The sequence below is a fragment of the Dromaius novaehollandiae genome, chromosome 5 (genome assembly GCF_036370855.1).
Source record: "Dromaius novaehollandiae isolate bDroNov1 chromosome 5, bDroNov1.hap1, whole genome shotgun sequence".
Classification (NCBI taxonomy): Eukaryota; Metazoa; Chordata; class Aves; order Casuariiformes; family Dromaiidae; genus Dromaius; species Dromaius novaehollandiae.
In genome coordinates this window covers 31,297,651-31,313,553 of record NC_088102.1, presented here as the reverse complement: position 1 = coordinate 31,313,553, position 15,903 = coordinate 31,297,651, and the positions used below count along the sequence as shown (strand labels likewise).

Genomic DNA, 15,903 nt, shown 5'->3' with positions numbered 1-15,903 from the left:
AGGCAGAGGGAAGGAATTCAGGCAGAGAGAAAAATGAGATGTGAGCATATGTCTACCATTTTTATTTTTGTTTTCATTTAATATTTTAGTCCTTTTCCTGAAGCTATGTTATGAAAGAAATGAATACACAACAAGACCAAGGAAACCAGAACATGAACTAAGTTACAGCAAACAGCCAGCAACGCGCATCAAGGAGACTCACAGTGCAAACTTCGAGAAAGCAATTCGGTACTTCCTTGACTTCAGTCTCTAATGAGCCTCACTATTTCTTCCTCAAGGCCCTATGACTGAAGGGATATGGTATGTTCAATCCTAGTACTGCCTAAAAGCACCCCATCCCTGCAAACTCTGGATGAGGGGGGCAGCCTGTATTACATAGTACCAACTGTCCAAGAGGCTAAAAATCCAGTGAATTTTTGCTTCCAGTATCTTTGTGAGCTAGAAAGTATTTCTATTTTACAGATGAAAAACAGAAGGACAAAAAATATCTGGCTGACTGAGGGATTCAGGGAACAGAGAATCATACCTACAGCATTCTCTCTCTTTTTGTTTTTTTAATCTATAAAATTCACTTCCCTAAGTGTACTTTACATGCAATACCATTGTCATTATTTTAAAGTAAGAAACATATGTAATACCCCCACTACTAAAATTTTTGTAAAAACCCTTTGTGTTAGATGTTTTCATTGGATGATTCTTAACAATTATTTTGAGAATACTTCATGTGAAGATGGATGTAAAACACGCATTATTGCAAAACAGACTCATCCTGGTATTTAATGTGACACCAGTATAAATGAGTGAAATAGTCTTTCTTATACTGTACTACCAACCCACTGAAGTGCATTAATGCTTAGAAATGAAAAAAATACCATTGTGAGCCAATACTGTATGCAGGATATCATTTATTTTTTCAAAATTCAATCAGATGAGTGAAAGGTCCATTTGTATCCAGTTTTAACACCTGTCTGTTTCCATACGTGCCATGCTTAACAAAAACACCTGCTTCCATGCATTTGGCATTGGCAGCCATTTCTTTTTCACACAGAGTCACAAACTGAGAATAAAGTACGAGCCCTTTTTCTTTTTCAGTGTTGGTATGGTACTGCATCCTTTTTCCCTTCAGTTTACCACCTAGCGTAGCTTGAGGTATGATTAGCACATTGCCTGGTAAATCAAGCACAGAAACGTACTTGCCACTTTCACTTTCGCTTAATTGAACATTCAACAGCATATTAACTGCAAATAAAAATAAAACAAGAATTAGTGTAACAAAAGTAAATTAAACAAGACCTAAGCCAAAATCATAAAGCAGCATTTAACAGATATTGAGAGGTGTGACAAACCATTTAAGTAAAACATTTAAAGTACTTTGTCGGTTCTATATCTGAACTCCAATAACCAAATTACTTAGCACAGCTGTAAAGAGGAAAGCTGATTATTAATGAGACAAAACATGGACAGTCAATATTATTAACAGACAAACATTTCTGAATATTGTGAAGAATGTGAAAGATTGTATTAATGTAATATGTCTAAGCAGTTGTTTTTTGGGGGAAGTCGCTGGCTATCATAAATTCTGCACTTAATTCTAGCAGAAGCTCCCCACAGAAACCTACGATCTAAGCAGTGACTCTAACTTGAGTCTGATGCTCAAACAAGCAACATTTAGACCACACTACACATGGTGGGAGGTAAGAAAATCTTTAGCACACTTTGGGAAAGTTTCTGTCCTGAATTTCCTTTAATTCTAGTTATAATAGACTGTAGCAGTATCAAAAACCCAAATGATTCTGCTGAAGAAAAGTGGATAGTATGGAGAGTGTCACAAGCTCAGCAGCTCAGTCTGAACTGGAGTGCCCTTCAGAATTACACTCAGCAATGTGCAGGTCTCAGCTTTTCTTTTGAGAGAAGAGGGAAGGATGAAGGTCAGAGATCTCTCAGAGATCTCTCTAAACCCACGGAAGTTTAACAGAGGAATATTGTTTAAAGCGAAAAGAGTTATGATTCAGGCACAACAACAACAAAAAAGGCTCATTTAATCAGTTTCAAAATATATTCATTTAATCAGTTTCAAAATATATTCAGGAAAAATATCCCTTAGAAAAGACAGACAGTTAAGAATGATGGTGGTGGATGAATCTCCTAATAGGAAACAGAGCTTTCATTTTCTGCCCTATTTCAGCCGTCACACAGCTGAAAGGTCATTATTCTCAAGTAACATTCTCATGAAATTCTCACAAGCCCAACATCAACTTTCATATCATCTTGTTTTAAATATACCCAAAGATTTCAACTTAGTTTAGCATCACAATGATTGTACCCTCCAAGATTGGGACGGAATCCCACAGGAGCTGCTCTCAGCACTTACAGTAGCACCTGTGCTTCTGCTTTGCCAAGTCTTTCTGCTGGTCCCAGCATGTAGCTTGAAATAGACCACTGCTGCATGACCTTTTGTGAAACTACTACTATCAACAAACCACAAAAGAGAAAAGAAGCACTTTTGTGCAAAATATGTGGGATCACTGAATTCCCCAGGTGATCCAGCACTGCTGATAGATGGAAGGAGAGGGAAGAAATAAAATAAAAGTTAGAAAACAAAAACAAAACCACACTGGATGAAGGCTGAGAGAAATCACTATCATTTGGCATTATTCACAGCATTTTCTCCACTTTGATGTAAATGTTAAAGTGGTGCTGAGAAGAAGAAAAGAACAGCAGATGCTGCTGTTATTACTTTTCATCTGGAAAACTGCACTTGAATGACTAACTGTGTATAGTATCTCCGAAACAAGAAGGGAAGGACATTTTAATTATCCACCCAACTCCCTCTGCTGGCTATAGTTTTCAAAATACTGCACATACAGCAAGATCACAATTAAAGTATTCCTTAAATCAAACCATAAATTATTTGAAAACAGTTTTCCTTAAGCTGAGCTCAGTCCTGGACTGAAGCTATTGCCTGATATATGTAATATGCCAAAGAGTAGGTGCAACATTTTCTTTATTTTCTGGACTGTTACCATAAACATTCAGTGTGAACTGATTTTGTAGCAGGTCAGTCATTAGCAAATGGAGAGAAAGAGATACGAAAAACTGCCAAATGAAATAAGAACAACGGAACTCTTCTTTCAGCCAGCTGTTTGATTTGGAATGATGCTATGCAAAGGTTTTTGACTACTTTTAGTCCAAGTGGTTGCTGCCTTCTCTTCTTCAACCACTTTTCTTACTTCTTCAAACAATACAAGAATTTGTAAGGAGGAATATATCATACCAATTTTTGGAACAAGATCCTCATCAGCACCTTTGAAGAAGCATATGTAGATAACAAGCCCTCTCTGGATCTACAAAAGATTTCACAGAAGTATATCAACATTTCTCATTGTCCACCACACACTCAGCATCAAAACTGGTATCAAAAATGACAAAATAACAGGAGAATGAAGTTCCCCAGAGCACTTGTAGTTATTTACCACAGTTTCAGACATCAAGTCTACAGACCCTACAGTGGAGACTGATGAGGTATATACTGATTATCTGCACAGTGCTTCTACATACAATTAAACCAATTCATTAGCTCCATGTGAAGGCAAATTTAGTTGGAATTTACAATGCATAGTAGTAACATAGACAATTAAAAGCAGAAGGAAGATGAATTAGATTACTTAAATCCAGAACAGGCAATAATTTAAACTTTTTTCTTATCATATAGGTAAAATAAAGTGTGAATTATGAATTTATTTCCAAATATGAAATATGAAAAATAGCATAGGACTTATCAGTAAACTGAATTATATTTTGATGTTAAAAATATACCAGCACAGGACCATTTGAAAAAAACAGTTTGTTAATTACAGATTTAACTATGATGATCGATAACACTATGAAGGTGTTCAGAATATTATAAATGTATTAAGAATATTATCAGTTTGGGTGAAAAGTTTATGGTAAAGTAGGACCTTTCCCCTGACTTCTATAGACTAAAGGATATGCTACTTCTTTAGCCTTCATTCAGAGAGACTGTAAGAACTGTCTGTTTGAGTAAGGAATTAGGTCTGTATAGAGGAGAAAGCACAAGGCAATTCTTTTGCAGCTCTTCTACTCTCTTGTTCAGTTCACAAAGAATACATATGCAACAACTGGTAATTTATTAAGAGAAACTGATAGGATCTGTAGCCAACAGTGATTACGTGTCATCCACAAGTATACTTGAATGGTTCGACTTTTTCAGCTGTCAAGAAAAAAGATTTGCCAGAATTTAAAAGCATGATTGAAGCAAACAATAGCAACCAAAGATACTTATGTGCCCGCAGGCATACAATATCCAAAAAACCTAACTGCTTTGTCAGGAGGAAGCATGCTTATATTTTCATGAGGAAAAAAAAAAAAATGTCAGCTTACACTAACTATAAAATACTCCTTCAGAGATGCTAACTATATTGGGGCAGGAAGAATTCATTAATATTGATGTTGTCAAAGCAAAAGGATAAAAAATGTGAATGATTTCTTACAAATACCTTTTTCATGAATTTTTTTTCACTCTCTCTCTTTTGTTAAAAAGAGAAAAGTTTCTGATATAGAAATAGTGCTTAACTATACGCATGAGGCTTCCTCCCTTTGTTACTGTAGAGAGATTCAACAGAATGCTCAAGGCAATGACTGAAAAAAACCTATGCCTTCTAACTATTTTTCTAGTTACTAGCTACTGAAAAGAGAATGCTCTTCTGAGCCTTCAAGATGAATGAGAGATGTAGCAAAACATCACATACTGAGATTCTTTTGAAAGCTGTAAATGGCTCCTTTCAAAAACTTATTTTGACCACTGCAAAATATTGTACAGGTTCCCAAATGACTGGTTCCCATATTTCATAAAGAATTCAAGAAATCAGATGGCCTGAACCTCAAATGACATTTCAAACTATCTGTTCAAATGAGGGAGAGAGATATAAGCTGTCAAAAGTTAGTTATTCATACATGTTGGGCTAGTCCCAGAAACAGGCCAGCATTAGGATATTACTAAAAGATATCAAATGCATATATAGCTATTAATAGTTTGTGACGAAATAGGCCAAATACATTTATGATGTATACATCTGACCACTATATTATAAGTGACTACACTACAGCACACAACACAGACTCTCATTCTAACTGAGACTTGTGCTATTTGGTATTTTTCAAATAGTCTCACATACAGAAGAAACAATATTCTGCCAGAGTCTCAGTTACAAAAACAAAAAAGATAAACCAAGTGTCATCTAAAAGTTCTAAAGACAGGTAAAGACCAAGTAAAAACACGTACTATTTTTCAGTCCCTCTCACTATTTGATGCCTATTTTTCAATACGTTTTTATCACAAGATGAGACATACATATTGGGTTCAGAGTCTCAAAGCAATTAGAGAGACATTAAATTAAAGGAAAAAATCTGAATTCAGAATCACAAGTTAAAGCTGCTAGGGGATGCCTCAGTACTGCAGGTTCATAATCTTCTGGAACACTTTATTTTCAGTGATACACTCCTGTTATAAATTTTTTGTTCTGTAATTTCTTAATTGAATAGACAATGCAAAACTGAAAACAACTTCAAGAACTAAACTAATAATAATACATCTCAGTCCTCAAATAGTTTCAATAGTTTCAGGCATCATAAGACACATGCTTGTTTCCAGTGAAAAGAACTGGAATGTTTAAACCCTTCAAACCAAAACAAAAACATTGCCATTTGTGAAGGTCCTCTGTAAGCAATAAAAGCCTACAAAATAACACCAAAGAAGGTATAAAAATCAACTAGATGACATACAGACAACCACTGCAAGGAACTTAGTGGCAGGCAGGTAGTTGGGCTGGGAAATTGTTCTGTTATCAGCAGAATGCCTGCGTAAATAAACTAGCAAAGCACGTTACTTTGCACCACAGGCATTTTACTACACAACCATCCTAAGTAGTCATCAGATCAGGCACTCTGCAGCATCAATCATTCAAGTACCCAGCCCCTAAGGCCACACAGTCAGCCTTAGCAATGCTGCTTCCAAATACTCCTTTTTAGCTCTTTAACAGGAAAAATAAACTACCCTCCCTCTGAATTTTGCAAGATTTAATTAGCAAAACACAAATATATTCTGCAAAATGAACTCTACATTTTTTCCAGAGAAAGGTAATGCAATTGACAATGAAAATGGAGACACTGTGCACCACAGGCTTATGAAGCCAGTTTGTGAAACTAACTTGCATAAATTATTCGTTGACATTTCTGTTTCAAGTTCACTACCCCTGTGAGAACATTTATTCATATTTCACATATTCAGTTGCAGCAAAGAGATTACATAATCTACCACAGATCACAGAACAAGTCTAAACCTGGTATTTTGCATCTCTTTCTGGTATCTTAAGCAGAAGAGGAACCCAGGGAAATAAGCTAAGGGAAAAACAGTTTTCATTTAGTCTAGGTACTTATATCTTTTAGCTGAATATTCACCTCACATTTCTTTTCTTCCATAGCTATGAAATATACCAAATCTCTTATTTCATGCCTAATATTTAAAAGAAGAATTCCTTTTTTTCCCGCAAAAATATTTTGTTGTATATGTAAATATTTGATGGATGCCCTCTAACCTATGTTTCTCCATAAACAAGATGTCCCATTGTTGCAATCCTCTACAGGTCAGAAAAATTCTATCATAAAAGCATAATGAAGAACAGTTTTTCATGTACAGATAAAATGTACACTCCTAACTTCTTTTCCAGATAAAGAACATCCACTCTAAAGTTCCCAGAGTACCTACAGAAGTCTTTTAAAGCTCAGAAGCTATTCCAGGCCACCTACATTATGTGCTATATATAGTACCTTAGAAATTCTCAAGGTGAGGACCTACTTTTAAGTTGTTCTGAAATACCAGGCACACATTAGCTTATGTAAATAGTGGTTTATGAGGTCAGTTTTCTTTATTTTTATATTGGTAAGCATATATAGAGAGTAACATTATCCTAGCAGAAAACATCAGAAGCAAAGATTCCTTTCAGTTACCTCTAAAGTAGTCATACTAAAGAGACTATGAACTTTTCACAGTTTTTTGAACTTTTCACAGTTTTTTGCTGCAGGTAGAGCTAGCTACACTAGGCTTCTCTTAGAAAGCCAAGGTATCCTGAAAAGACTCATAAGACAAAGATAAAATATTTAAGTTTTGTGTCTGTGAAATATCTGCTGCTTATATTATCCAAATCTCCTACAGATTCCTTTACTGTTATTACTTTTCCAATGATTTTGGTTAAGACATTTAAAACTTCAAATAAGAGATTTAAACAGCATAACCTCCTTGTAGTAGATTTAGTGATAATATGTATAAACAAAACCATATGCCTCTTTTCTGATAGTTTAAAGGACAGCTGGCACAATGACATTTCTGCTTTTACCTACTAGAGCTACAATTACTTCCAAGATTAACAAGCTAGAAATAGGATATTTTTCCAAAAATTAATTTATGCAGTGCTGAGCTACTTTCACCATGTTGCTTATGTCGAGAGGCCATTATTATAATGCAACACACAGATGCACTTCAAACAAATATAGTGTCAGAGATATGGCACACATTTTCAGTGAGCAAAAAGTTCTGGTTTCACAGACCACACTGTAGAAACGAGATCTGATCCATCCATCTGCCTCTTCTGAACAAGGAGGAAACATTTTAAGAGCAACGTGAAAGTCAAATGATGGAAAGACATGGACAAGTACACTTTTTTTTTAAACTTCGTATTTGTTGAACAAACTCACAAGTCCTTTAAACATACTAGAATTTTTACCTTTAAATAGTTATGTGAATTACTAGATGTAGCCCTGTCTGTTGTAACAGACTTTAAGAAAGATACAAGACAAAAACAAAACCCACAAAGGCCAAATATTTCAGGCCTACATAGATGTATTCTATGGTAGATAATTCATGAACAATACCAATTATAGCAGGATAGTGGGTCCCAAAGGGCAGCCTTCATGCTTTGGTAAATAGCCCTAGGCAGTACATACGGTGCATAGTTCTAATAGTCTGGAGACCTCACTACCTCCCCTGCCATATGGCTGTGGGAGAAAAAGGGAGAAATTGTGATGTTTCCCCTAAGCTCTATGACGGTCTACATCCCAAATTCCAGTTTTCAGATCACAGGCAGTCTAAAAGAAAAAAAAAAAATGGAACTACTGCTACCACAGTTGCATTGCTCTACCTGGCCTTCTTTAAGTGTATAGTATTGCACCATTAATGAAGTACAAACTTAGAGGCAGTTTTAGATTTTTTGTGGCAAAAACAGCTATTTGCTATCAACATTATGCTGACATACAATTAAAAGTTATTCCATAAAACCATTCATATTATGAAATTAAAAGCCACTGTATTTTTGCCCAAAATAAATCAGATCAAAATAAAACCAAGTCTCAGAAAAAAAATCTAGACACCTCAGGAAATCTTCCATTATGCTCTTGTTAAAATTAAGACCTTTTTCTTTGCCTGAAGCATTTTATTTTTCTTCTGAAGAAAGAGTATTGTTAAGAGATGAGACAATGGTACTAAGGATGCCCTGGGCATCTCCCATACATCGCTAAGGTGACCGATGCAGTATTTAGCATTACAAACCAGGTTTGAGGGGGTTGATTACAACCCAGAAAACTCTCTGAAAACGAGCTGAGGCAGAAACAGCACACAGTTTTTGAAGACAACTACAGACAAAAAGTCAAGATCACATCTTGTGATATTCCACGGAAGTTACTGCAGGGATTACCGATTTGATTTACAGTATATTGCAAGAAAAGGAGAGAACTTGTTCCTATTCTTATTATCCGGAGCACCCTTTGCGAAGATAAAGGGAGGATGCCTGCAGCGGGCGCAGCTCTTCACCGCGCCCTAACGCCTGCGCGCAAGGGATGCCCGGGTTTTTCCTGTACTTCCGTCGGGTTCGCGCACGGCCCCGTGGCTGCTTCAAGCCCGGGCAGACACGCGCTTCGTATGCGTATGGGAGCAGCACGCGCCCGTGCGTATGGGAGAGCAGCGGGCAGAGCAAAGCCGGGGCGACAGCCCGCCTGCGAGCCCTGCGCCGCCCGCCCCGTAACGGCCGCGCCGCCGCGGGGGGAAGGGGCGAGACGCGGGGGACGAGCTGCCGCCACCGCCCCGCAAGCGAAGCGGGGCGGCCTGCTGCGTACGTTACCTCCACCCACTCGGCCTCGGAGCCGGGCTCGGGCGGCTTCACCTGCAGCCGAGCGGACACGCACTGCTGCAGCAGCGCTCGGGCCAGCACCGGCCGCGGCGGCGCCGCCATGGCCCGCAGAGGCTCCCGGCGCGGGGCGTGGCCGCCTCGGCGGCGCCGGCGCGGGGCGGGCGCCGCGGTGCTGGGGCTGGGGCCGGGCGCCGGCGGGGCCTGGGGGCGCGGCTGCGCTGCCGGCGCCTGCTGCCCGGCGGGGGCAGGTCCGCGGGGCAGGGGGAGCCTCGGGGCGTGCGGGCGCCCGCCCGCGCCCTGCTCGGCTGGGGGCGTTTCGTGAGCGGCCCCGTATCCTTCCGGGTTGCCGAGGCCGGTTTCCTTCTGTGTAACGCTGGGGCGAGCCGCCTCGCGTCCCCCTGCGAGCTCCCAGCTGTGGGGTAACGAGTCATATCTCTGGCTCCGAGCCTGCTTCAGGTGAGGTTTCCCTGCAGGAAGCAAAACGTGCGTTAGCGTCGCCTCGTGCGGTGGCGGCGCCGCGGAGGATGCGGCTCGTCTGGCGGCGCTCCCAGGGCGGCCGCGGCCCCGGGAGGGCGGTGCGGGGCTCGGTGCTCCAGCTGCGCTTCAGGTCCCTGCCAGCGTCACCGCAGATCCCTCGTTTCTGCAACTACGGCCTGTTCAAACTGGGTTTCACCTGGCGGCATCGCAAAGCCTAGTACGTGGTGACGTGCTCACAAGCAGAGGGGAACGGGGTAAGGCAGTATTTCCACTGAGCTGAACAGATTGCAAAGTGGATCTGTTTTCACTTCAGTAAATACATGATCAAAGCCCACAAGCGTGAATACCATCTGCTTATTTCATAGGTCTCATGGGTCCGTGTTATTGTTGTTTATTAATGCATTTAAATAACAGCAGTGCCCAATGAGGTTTATAAGGTGCTGGGTAGACCTATAGCACAGAAACAGTGTCTGACCTAGAGAGCTTGCAGTTTACAAGCTACAGGTGACTAAAATGGAGGGACACTGGTAGAAGACTCGAGCCCCTGAATTACAAGTCATCATGAAAAATATGATCACAACAAACCAGATTTTTAGCCATTGCTTTTTTTATTTCAGAGAAGAATTTGAAGATGGGATTTGTCAGAAGATGAGTTTGCCTTGCAAATACTTAAAAGCAGCTTGTATGATGCATAAGGCATAAAGAAAGCAGGAGGGCCCTTGCTAAAAGTTTGAGAGGAGATCAACAAATATTATACCCTTTGCAGAAGAAAAGTGGGGCTTGTGATCTGTCAGTGATGTCCTCTAAGGAGGGGCAGGTAGGCAAGGATACAAGGGATACACCTTTAGAGTAGATGAATAGGTGGTATTTTTTTTAAGCTCAGCTAATTTATTTCAAAACTTAACAATGCTATCAGGAAGTTGGGTTTTTTTGAGAAATAAAAAATCTGCTTATTTTCTGGTGGGAAAATGTTACATGCTTGGGGTAAGTATAGCATATTGTTTGGTTCCTGCATGAAAGCAAAAGACAAGCAGTTATTGAGCTAAGTATTACTTGTTACACATATGCTTTAAGAAAAATAAGTATATCTAATGTTTGTGTTTGATTCGACTGAGATGAACTGATCGCATTAGAGCATTTCTTTTTAGCAATACTACTGCTTCTGAACAGGCAGAGTGACCAACAAAGAATGCAGTAACGACACAAGAGATCTGCATAGCTAGGGATCATGATTAAGAGCTGAAAAAAACGGGCATAGTTCTGAAACGACCTTCCATAGCTAATGAGAAAAGTTAAAGCATTGCAACTGCTTCTTCTATCATCTTTCAGGTTTCTGGCTACATATGCTGGTATTCATTGAACAGTTCCTAAATTAGGAGAGTTGTGCCTTCTTCTTGTCTGTGAATTTTTGACAGATACAAGTTTTAAATAACATTGGCTTCAGCAAAGTAAGGATAGATTGATGCAGAATTCAGCCTCACTGAATTAATTTGAAGACTGAAGCTTTTATTTTTAAAGCCACGTTAAAAAAAGATGAAATCTATACAGCACTAGTAAGAAGCCAAATTGTATTAGTTGGCCTCAATCATAGAATTATAGAAGTTATCTGTGGAAGAGCAAGGGACAATATGGATTCATTACTAGCCATTGTTACAGATAGGTGTACATCCAGCTCTAGTCCAGTGTTGTTTTAAAATAACATTCTCTTTTGCATGAGTGTTTTGTGATATTGCTCTCCCCAAAGCAAACCTTTATGAAAGAAGAGGAAATCACGCTAGGTGGTTAGTGCGTAAACTGAAAGAATGAAGTACTCATTTTTGCTAGCTGTAGGGTATTGTTAAGTATGAGCTGTTTTTAAATAAAATTAGCTGAGTTTAAATAAAATACCTTCAGTTCATTTACTCTAAAGTTGTATCCCTGGACTCATTAAGAAGAGCTTAATGAGGTAGAAATCCATTTAAAATGGCTTTTTCCATATATATTTGTGATTATAAATTTATTTTTAAAGAAAATTGATTATTCTAGTGTCTATGAACAGATTGTATAAGCAGAATATAAAATATGAGCTCATTAATTCTTTTGGGGTACTGCCAGTATTTATGCCAGGATTTGATGCAGTACATTCAGTCATAAGCAAGTTTCAATAGATAGGCCTGTGAACCAGTATGCAGAGAATTTAGGATGATGTCATTGCTAATTTATGGATTCTTGGTGTAATTATGTCATACTTTCCTTGGAAAGCCACATTTATTTTGTTGTAATAATTTAGCTTAGTTTTAAGGGTTTATAACAATTTGTTCCTTCCATATGTTGCAGAGAATATAACCCTGTGAAAGCGTCTTTGTCCTTGAATTTATCCAGGTATTTGAGTGGTAACTAGTTCTGCATCTTGCATTTTTTGAACCTTTCTGGGACATAGTTAGGAGAAGGACCCCTTTTGTAAGCCAAGAATGGTGGTAAATTTGTTGTTTAAATCTTAGCCTAGGGTTTTGATTTGGTTTTTCGGTCTTTATATAGAAAAGAACCTCCTGACAGCTGAATAATACACCCATCTGTAAAATATATTGATTTTTTTCAGTTATTATATTAAAGGTCTTATGATGCTTATTTTGGATGTAATAGCAGTCCCAGAATATTTCTCGTATCCCTCTGCTTGTCCCTGTGGCAGAGAGACAGGGTATTTTGTGGCTGGTGTCCAGCAGATAGTTCTAGTTATTTTCAAATTGGTTTTCTTTGAGGTGCAGATGGCAGTATGAACCATTTCTTACAAATTTCAGTGGAGGGGTTCTTCCCGATGCTTTGTGTGAATGGTCATGCATATTTCATTTACACTTAATGGAGTGACTCCTTAAGGAAAGAGGGGGGTGGGTGCTGGGAGCTCTGCCTCTGCTGCGACTCAGGTTTCTCCTGCTTATCAAAGGATGAAATGCCAGGGGTCTGTCAGTACCAAAATAATCTCAAATGGTCTTGAATCCTTCCCTAGGGATTTTTTTTTTTTTTGTTAGTACTGAAGTTTGGTGTTACATGCCATTTAGCAGGGACAGGAGTTGACTGGAACTCTGAAGAGACAAGATTCATCTTAGAAGTTATTCCTTTGTCTTTGGTGTCTGAAACCCTGGTCAAAGGTTTTTCAAGCTGTGATCCCATCAGCAGAGTGCCCTTAGGTAGCCTTATCTGTGTTGAAAAGGAACAATATACAAAGCTGCAGCCAAGTGGTTAGATAGCAAAGATACAAAACAGATTATATCTTAGTAAAATTACCTCTTGTGGGACAGATGAAGCTGAAAGGGTGCAGTGTCAAGGAAAGACTTAGATTTAAATGTTTTATTTTCTCCATTGTCCAGTGTGGAACTCTGTCTTTCCATACTTTCAATACAGAGAAAATAAGGAAAGAAGTCAGGTAGCAGGGCATGTGTAGGGAAAGAGAGAGTACTTAGTTAAATCACTTGGAAACGTTTAGTGAAGAATCACAGGTGAACACCAGTACTGCTTTGAATGGTGAGATAGAAATGAGGGACTCTGCTGTGCTAGCCAGTAGAGGTTGCTGTTAGGAGACTTTTTCATTGTCACGGATGACCTGGAAAACAGAATGTGCAGCAATAAAATTGCAAGTCACCATCACAAGAGTTTAAAAAAAAAAATCCACTTTGTAAGCTGGGATTCTTGTTTAATTAAAGTACACGTTTATTTGACCATAGTGAAACAACAAATCAATCCCCCTGAAAAAGAAAAGATATTGCATATCTTTAGTCTGAGATAGTAAAGCTGCCATTAGACGGCTCAGAATGACAAGTTTTTTTGTTTTTAAAGTGACGTTTACAATCTTATATCCTGAGCTGAGTCAAGCCCTTTGCTTTCTGTTGAATGATAAGTCTTTTTCATTCTCCTTTTGCTCAGAGTTTACTTATTTTGCCTCTGTTTTTGAGCTACTTGCCCCACTCGACTATCTGTGAGGAGGTATCTGGCTCCTTACATTTGATGATTTATTGCAGCCTGTTTGTCAGTTTAGTTCAAGACTGATTAAGCTTTTTTCTTCTTTCTACAGCCTCAGAATCCCTAGATTAATACTGAATTAATGCTGATTAGCTGAAAGAGAAAAAAAAATTGCTGAAAAGGAATGTGTGTATATAGGGGATTAGGTGTTGTTATTAGAATAATTTTATTGTCTAAGTAGTAGGCACATTCTAATGACTGAAGAATTTCCCTACCACAAGTCATTCAGCAGAAGCCAGATGGAATAGCAGTCCTTTCACTTGAGGACTCCAAGCATTGCACAATGCCAATGTAAAGCTGCCAAAGAAGCATGCACTGCAAACTGGGGGAAAATGGTTGGGAGGAAGAGATGGTATGTGATTTTATCTTTCTTGTTTGCTCCGTATCTCTAAGGAAGGTCATGACTTCTTTAGGCCTGCTTTTGTAGTCCCAGGGTTGGTACACCTCTTCAGCTCTCCCAGCAGTGCCAATTTACTGTCCCCACATGTGTCAGAATTCTGTTGCCAGTGAAGGCTGGTATACCTGTTGTATAAGAGCAAGCCTATGATTTGAGCAGTTGATTTTTATGCATGTTTATAATACATAGCAAAAACTAAATACATTACTCCATTAAAAATAGATTAGTGTTTTGTTTAGTCTTTCATACAATTACAAAATAGATACTGATATGGGTTAAATTAGAGTAATCAAAATTTAATTAAATTTCTGAGCAAAATAACATATTCAGTGTGAAGGCTGTGTCAGGTACAATTACAGCTTTTCCAAGTGAGAAGCAGAAATTTGCCCCTATTGGGAAAAAGGGAGCTAGATAAAGACACCCGATCTGCTTGCTTACCATAATTGCTAAAAGGAAGTAAGAACACCATTAATCACAGTTTCTTTCTCTACAGGTGTCAAACATGTTCATTTGACTGTGACATTAAACTACTGTGCTTTTCCCTGCTTGGGTGTCTACTGTACCAAACATTTGTGTAATCGAAATTAATGTTAAAAAGACTGATTTCATTGGAGCAGGATACAGACCAGTGGGAGCAGCCAGCTTAAATTATGTACCATAGGGTCTAATCATAACACTTGCTCTAGTCAGAAGCAGTACAATATTTTTTTTCGCACACCTGAGCTGATCAAATAAGTTACAGAAATGAACCTGTCCTGTGCAGAGCCAGCCCTTGAGTTTCAACAAAACACTCAATTCTGGAATTCCAGAATATATATGTTGTACAGAACCACCCAAGTGACTCCTGATGGAGTCACTCAAAGGTCAGCAGAGTTTTCTGCTCTGTTTTAGAAATGGTACTGCCAGATCCAGGCTGATCCCTGCAGGCACATTCAAGTGTCTTTGCACTTGGTTTCCTGTTTTACAGAGCCTGGGATCTGGGTTTTACAGGGCATGGAAACAACTTGGATGTAGGACAGCACCAAACCAGTGAGTTCTTCCATAACTTGGAGCAGTGAAGGGTGTGGCGGCAAAGATTCCTCAGTAGTGCCGAAGGAGTAAGCATCCACCTAGACACCAAAGGCTAGCTTTACCAAAAACAAGGCCCTGAGCAAATGGGGAGGAATAAGTCTGCTAGAGTTTTTGGCTGAATGGGCCAGTTTGTTATCACTGAGCAAGCTCGGTGTACCCACTCAGGCCAGTTTTGATCAGTAAAGCTCAGCCTCAGCTTCCTATGCCCCATGTGGAGCTGCTGATCACGCTTCTGCACAGAACGTGGTGCTGGTCCAGTCGTGGCAGCATGGCTGGTAGTGGTTCTGCTTTGCTTCAAGCCGCTGAGCTAAACCCATGCTTGACTGACCTAGATGAATGTTGCAAACTGGATCCCTCCCAACCAGGGAGGTATTTAGAGAGCCGTGTATCTCACTTCTTTATGTAAGGTGGTTCAAGGCTGTTTCAGTGCAGACCAAAAATGATTCCACCAAGTGTCTAAGCTGTGCTCCACAGCCTCTGTATCCTTGGAGCTTGTTATGCTGGATAATCAAAGGTACCATCCTCTATCCCTGCCATGTAAAGGAATTAAAATCTCTTCTTTCCCTGGGTGTTGCTGCATCCCATCTCTCTTCGCCTCATAAATATCTTTGCAATAGTGATTGGTACTAGAGAGGTGTGCTTTTATAAATTAACCCCATTTCTTTCATTTTTGATGAGAAATTTTGCTGATAATCTGAGGAGATTGCTTTAGACAAAAATGCATGACCATCTTGTAGGAGCTGAATCCTCCATATTTTCAATAGATGC

The 15,903-nt window shown here is 39.3% G+C and overlaps 1 protein-coding gene across 1 annotated transcript; it reads right to left on the bottom strand.

Annotated features, from left to right (window-relative positions):
- Nucleotides 1-887: 887 nt before the first annotated feature.
- On the bottom strand, nucleotides 888-9,544 carry DTD2 (D-aminoacyl-tRNA deacylase 2). Its single transcript, XM_026095111.2, has 3 exons — nucleotides 9,189-9,544; nucleotides 3,275-3,344; nucleotides 888-1,239 (listed from the first exon to the last, which is right to left on the bottom strand). Exons 1-3 carry the CDS (start codon nucleotides 9,297-9,299, stop codon nucleotides 914-916), a joined length of 507 nt encoding a protein of 168 aa, XP_025950896.1. The 5' UTR covers nucleotides 9,300-9,544; the 3' UTR covers nucleotides 888-913.
- Between the last annotated feature and the right edge of the window lie 6,359 nt (nucleotides 9,545-15,903).